The sequence below is a fragment of the Nicotiana attenuata genome, chromosome 7 (genome assembly GCF_001879085.1).
Source record: "Nicotiana attenuata strain UT chromosome 7, NIATTr2, whole genome shotgun sequence".
Lineage (NCBI taxonomy): Eukaryota > Viridiplantae > Streptophyta > Magnoliopsida > Solanales > Solanaceae > Nicotiana > Nicotiana attenuata.
Window position 1 is genome coordinate 2,850,981 of NC_031995.1, and position 5,403 is coordinate 2,856,383.

Genomic DNA, 5,403 nt, shown 5'->3' on the forward strand with positions numbered 1-5,403 from the left:
AATAGTAGAAAGGTATTTTGTGCCAAAAAAGGCACTATTTAAGTTTCGGACTCGCTGCTTATGTATTTGGCCTTTTAGAAATGAAGAACAAAGTGTACTTTTTTAATAGATCAAGGACCATATTTGTATATATGTCAAGGACTAAAAAGAATGAATCTCAATACATGACGGACCATTTTGATAATTTTTCTCATTGTATGTAATTCCACTGTAAAACAGAGGCGAATTCGGGAAACTGGAACTATCGATCTCTATCTCTACTACAAATACAACTCAATTAGTTTCCTTAAACCTTAGGGTTTTGCGTTATTCGCCATAGAACAGATTGAGCAGCCATGGTAGCAAAACAGTTAGCTGATGACGAAGCACAAAAAACTCTCAAGGATTCACCAAAATCTGAATCCAAATCCCATAAGAAAAAACACAAGAGAAAGCTTGAAGACCCTGAACCTGAAGAAGTAGCTGTTATAGAGTCCAAGAAAGAGAAAAAGAGGAAGAAAAAGCAGAAGCAGAACCAAGAACAAGAAGGGTCTATTGTAAACAGTGAAAATCTTAGTGGGTCTAATGGAAAGGTTGAAACTTGTAATGGGTCAGCTGAGTTTTCTGAAAAAAGTAGTACAAATGTGTTGGTAACTGGTAAGGATGCTAATGAGTCAAAGTACAAAGCTTTAGCGAAATTTGTGGATTCAGGGCTTCCAAGTGATGTTTTAGAATGTTGCAAGAATTTTGAGAAACCATCACCAATTCAGTCACATTCATGGCCTTTTCTTTTAGATGGCCGTGATTTCATTGGAATTGCCAAAACTGGGTCAGGTATGCAATTGTGGTTATTTAGTGTAATTGTGGAGTATGGTTCGTGGTTTTAGTTTTATTTTGTCTTGTTTTTGTGTGATAGGTAAGACTTTGGCTTTTGGTATTCCGGCTATTATGCATGTCCTGAGCAAGAGAAAGAGTAAAAAGTCAAAGAATCCGCTTTGCCTCGTGCTTTCGCCTACAAGGGAGCTAGCTCAACAAGTATGTTTTTGAAATTTATACCTTGAGTTGTGTTTAAAATTGCCCGCTTCCCTGCATTAGGTTCAGTTACCAAATAATATTGTCATTTGTTAAAATTTGAACCATGTAGTCTTGTTTCAAAATAAAGAATGGCAAAACACACACGCAGAAGCTCATCTTTCAACGTTGTGTAAACCCAATCACTCCGACATCCCTAAATGACTAGTTTAAAAACCCAAACTTTTTATTAAACAACTCTTATCATATCACAAAAAGCATAGAACTAGAGTTGACAAAAAGAGTCAGAAATATAAAACTAACCTTAACAACAAAACACCTTGTCGGTTTTTATCAAGAACAAAGTAAAGTGGCTCTAAAATGGTCTTAAAATTGCTCTCCAAAACAGCAAGAAAACTCTACCCACCACTAGAGCTTTTAAATAGCAAACTCATACTATATATTTTTTTGTATCTTTTATGGGTTTGAGGTTGAAGCAGAAAAATATATAAGGTTTTGTCTTGAGAAAATTTTCGAGTGAATGATTCATTTATTATCATATAATTACTACAAAATGAAATATATCTAGATGACTCTCAAAGATTATTGTGATATTTTTTGGACAATGTTTCAGGAGAACATGATTCAAACTTATGAATACATTCGTATTACTAAAACTTAAAACGGGGGAAATTGGAGAATGCGTAATTTAGTTGATGCTTCAATCTCAACCTCCAACCAAATCTTGTCCAAACAAATATCACAATAATCTTTGTGAGCTGTCTAGATATATTTTATTTTATAGTAACTACATGGTATTAGATGTCCTAGGTTAAATGTTTTATATGGTAAGAAAAGAGTAGAGTACGGGTTTCAGATGCAAACAAATCATTCACTAGAAATTTCATTATTGTACTCTTTTATTGGAAATCCTTCATCCCAAAACCATAGACAAAATCTTGTATATTTTTGTTTTCAACCTCACAAATATTGGGGAAAAAAATTATGGTATATAATTTTTGTTTGAAAGCTCCAGTGGTGGTTGGAGTTTCTTCCTCTTTTGAGGTGCTTCTTTTCAATATCATCGTCAGGTCCATCGCTACTTCATTATATTTATTTTATATAATGTCAATGTATTGAATCAAAATTTGATAAAAGCCATTTTATTTCATTTTTTATTAAGCTTTGACAAGGCTTATATATATATATATACATATACATATATATATATGTATGTATGTATGTATGTATATATATGTATGTATGTATGTATGTATTTATGTATGTATGTATGTATGTATGTAGTGTTCCTTGTAGAACTGCTAAAATATTGGAACTTAGGCCATAAGACTCATCTCTGTTTTTCAATTTCTTGTGAGGGTTTAACACTTGATCATAGCCAAAAGACCCGGAAAGGTATTATCTTGTGAGGGACTGATAAAAATAGGGTTTCATCTTGTGAGGGTTTAGCACTCTCTTCCTTCTAGTAAGCCTCCAAGACTAGGAGATCCTCTATTATAAGTGTGTTTTCTTTTCCTGCCCTTCTGTTCTTGTTTCAAGAAGCTATGATTCTTAGGCGTTCATTGAGGATACATGGATTGAAGAATGAAGTAGCAAGTTTGTGTTGATTGAGATACATGAGCTCCATAAGAGAAGGTTATGTAGTGTGGAAGCACATATTATGCATAATGGACGTGCAGAAAAGGTCTAATTTATGTTGGTTTTATTTCTAGATGTCTTTTAGTGTCTGACTAAAATATCTTCTAAATCCTGCTGCAGTTTCTTTTTCTTTTTCTTGTTAAATAATATGTGTATTTTGCCTTGTATTCTCAAATATAAAAAAATGCTGATGCGAAGAAATGCACCTTATTTGAAAGATCTTGCTATATGTCATTAAAATAGATATCAGATGTTCTCTGTGATGCTGGGAAGCCTACTGGCGTGCAGTCAGTTTGTCTATATGGTGGAGTCGATAAGCATCATCAAAAAGCTTCTCTTAAATCTGGTGTGGTAAGAACATTCTTATTTCTGTATCTGTATTTATTGTTGCAACGAGTCTTGAGATGATGAACCTTTTCAGTTATCCTTTAGTGAATTATCTTTTAAGTCAATTTAATGTTTTATTTTGTTGCTTTCTTTGACGTTCTGATGGATGTTATGCATGCTTCACACACCTTTGATTCTCTGAGCTGGAGTTGCTTGTCAGTACGTCAGATCATATTCTCTGCCTTGCAGGATATTGTTATTGGAACCCCTGGTCGTTTGCAGGATTTGATGGAAATGGGAGCATGCAACTTAAAAGAGGTTTCTTTTGTGGTGAGTAGTGTTTTCCTGTCCTCCATTTATCTGGGTTTGGGACTTTCAGGATCTTTGATGAAGTTTGAGTATGCACAACTTCATGAAGGTTTGTTTGTTTGCTCAATTAGGTCTAGATGGTTAGGATGCTTCTGTTCTGTAGTTGTGGCCATCGAATGCGTATAAGAATGTTTTTTATTTGATTTTTCTAATTAGTTAGACTTTTGCTGACCGTAGAAGTTTTAGTGTTTATTCAAGTTACTAATTTTGCTATAGGTGCTAGATGAAGCTGATCGGATGCTCGATTTAGGTTTTGAACCTGCTGTCCGTGCCATTTTGAGCCAAACATGCTCTGGTATGAATATCAACATCTGCATTTGATTCCATTTCTTGAATTCCTAGAGGCTGGAGCTCTGTAGGAATTTCTTTAAATACATTATTTCTTTAAATACATTTATCATGTCGTAATATATTTTTTGTTTCTTTTTAGCAAAACTTTTGCATCTGAATGTCCTTCACAACTTATTGTATTTACTCCAAGTATCAACTTTTTTTTTCTTCAAAGACATATATTTGTCCCGACCATGTAATTTGTGGTTTCATTTCAATACTTTTGTAAATGAAGTGCAGCTATATGTTAGAATGGATTTTTGGTTTCACTCTTCTGTAAGTCTACAGATATTTTTAACACCAATCTTAAAGGGATTTTGAAAATTAGAATCGTGTAAGTATTACTGTATTTAGGAGTTGTATTTTTTACTGCTATCCTTGTCCTTCCATGTTACTTCGTAGGGCTTCACTCCTTATTTTTGCCATTCAGATGTTAGCTAGATAGAGTTTCAATTTAGTAAACATGTTTTTTTTTCCTGAATACATTCAACTTCCTTCTAATTGTGCAGTTCGACAATCGGTTATGTTCAGTGCTACATGGCCTCCAGCTGTTCATCAATTGGCTCAAGAATTCATGGATCCTCATCCAATCAAAGTCTGATTCACCTCTTTGGGATATAGTTACAAATTTGTTGCAGTTCCCTTTCTGACTTAAAGTAAAATTCTATTCAGGTAGTTGTAGGTTCAGAAGATTTGGCTGCCAACCACGATGTCATGCAAATTGTAGAGGTAAGCTGCATCATGAAGCTTTTAGAGTAATTCTTAAATCTGCAGTTTTTTTCTCTAACTCATATGAACAACATTTTGTATCCTCCCTTCAAGCCAATCCACCACAAATAAAAATGAAAAGAACAATAAAAGAGAAGACTTACATGATCATCTCCATTTCTTTTGACTGAATTGCTTGTCCACTCCTTTTGCATTGTAGGTCTTGGAAGATCGAGCCCGTGATGAGCGTTTACAGTGCTTGCTGGAAAAATACCACAAGTCTAGAAAGTACATATACTAGAAATCTTTACTGCTAAATATCTGATCTCCCTTCCAGTTTTCAAGAGAGCACTTATTGTATCTTGTTGACATCAATGATAAACCCCACTCTAATCAATTGTTAATGATATTCATGCAACATGCTACTGCTAGTCAATACTGTTCATAGGATGGGTAGTAGTTTTGGTTGAAAATTCGTCACTCAATCTCTTGTTACTCCATGGATACAATCAAAGGTTACAATCAATGCTTTGAATCCTTTTTACTTCAGTGACCAGTCTTAGTGAACATGCCTGGAATTCAACGTCTCTGCTCAGTTATATTACCAAGAGTTGCATTCAATTCTTTGGAGTGTTTAGGAGGGAATTTGCATGCTTGAGAGTAATGGTCATGGTAAAACTTTTGGTGATTATAGGATAGCTAGTGGTGCATGTCCAAGGCAAGTCGAACTTATCTTAGCTTTAAACCGTGAGCAATGGTGGGGGGAAGAGCGATTGGGTACATGTTTTGGAAATGATGGAGAAAGATAGGAGTGTCTGTTGAGACTTGAGAATAAGGTTGCTACAGATTAATCTGCTCGTGCGTGCTGGCTAATTTTGTCTAAATTTCTAAATTTCGTCTGGTGTTGTCGTCGGTTTATTTAAGTGGTTGACTAAGCGAGGGGGTAATCTCAAAATATTGATTCTATTTTTCTACATGGAGGTAGTAGGTTTCTCAAACCAAGGAGAAGTGCATCCCCCC

At 34.8% G+C, this 5,403-nt stretch overlaps 1 protein-coding gene across 1 annotated transcript in view; it reads left to right on the forward strand.

Annotated features, from left to right (window-relative positions):
* The window catches only part of LOC109228532 (DEAD-box ATP-dependent RNA helicase 5), a 9,260-nt gene continuing 4,091 nt past the window's right edge, over nucleotides 235-5,403 (forward strand). The window contains exons 1-8 of the mRNA XM_019393652.1: nucleotides 235-813; nucleotides 896-1,014; nucleotides 2,893-3,000; nucleotides 3,226-3,306; nucleotides 3,562-3,640; nucleotides 4,185-4,270; nucleotides 4,348-4,404; nucleotides 4,604-4,671. Of these exons, the coding sequence (XP_019249197.1) occupies nucleotides 336-813; nucleotides 896-1,014; nucleotides 2,893-3,000; nucleotides 3,226-3,306; nucleotides 3,562-3,640; nucleotides 4,185-4,270; nucleotides 4,348-4,404; nucleotides 4,604-4,671 (1,076 nt within the window). The 5' untranslated portion in view covers nucleotides 235-335. The remainder of the gene's footprint in view (nucleotides 814-895; nucleotides 1,015-2,892; nucleotides 3,001-3,225; nucleotides 3,307-3,561; nucleotides 3,641-4,184; nucleotides 4,271-4,347; nucleotides 4,405-4,603; nucleotides 4,672-5,403) is intronic.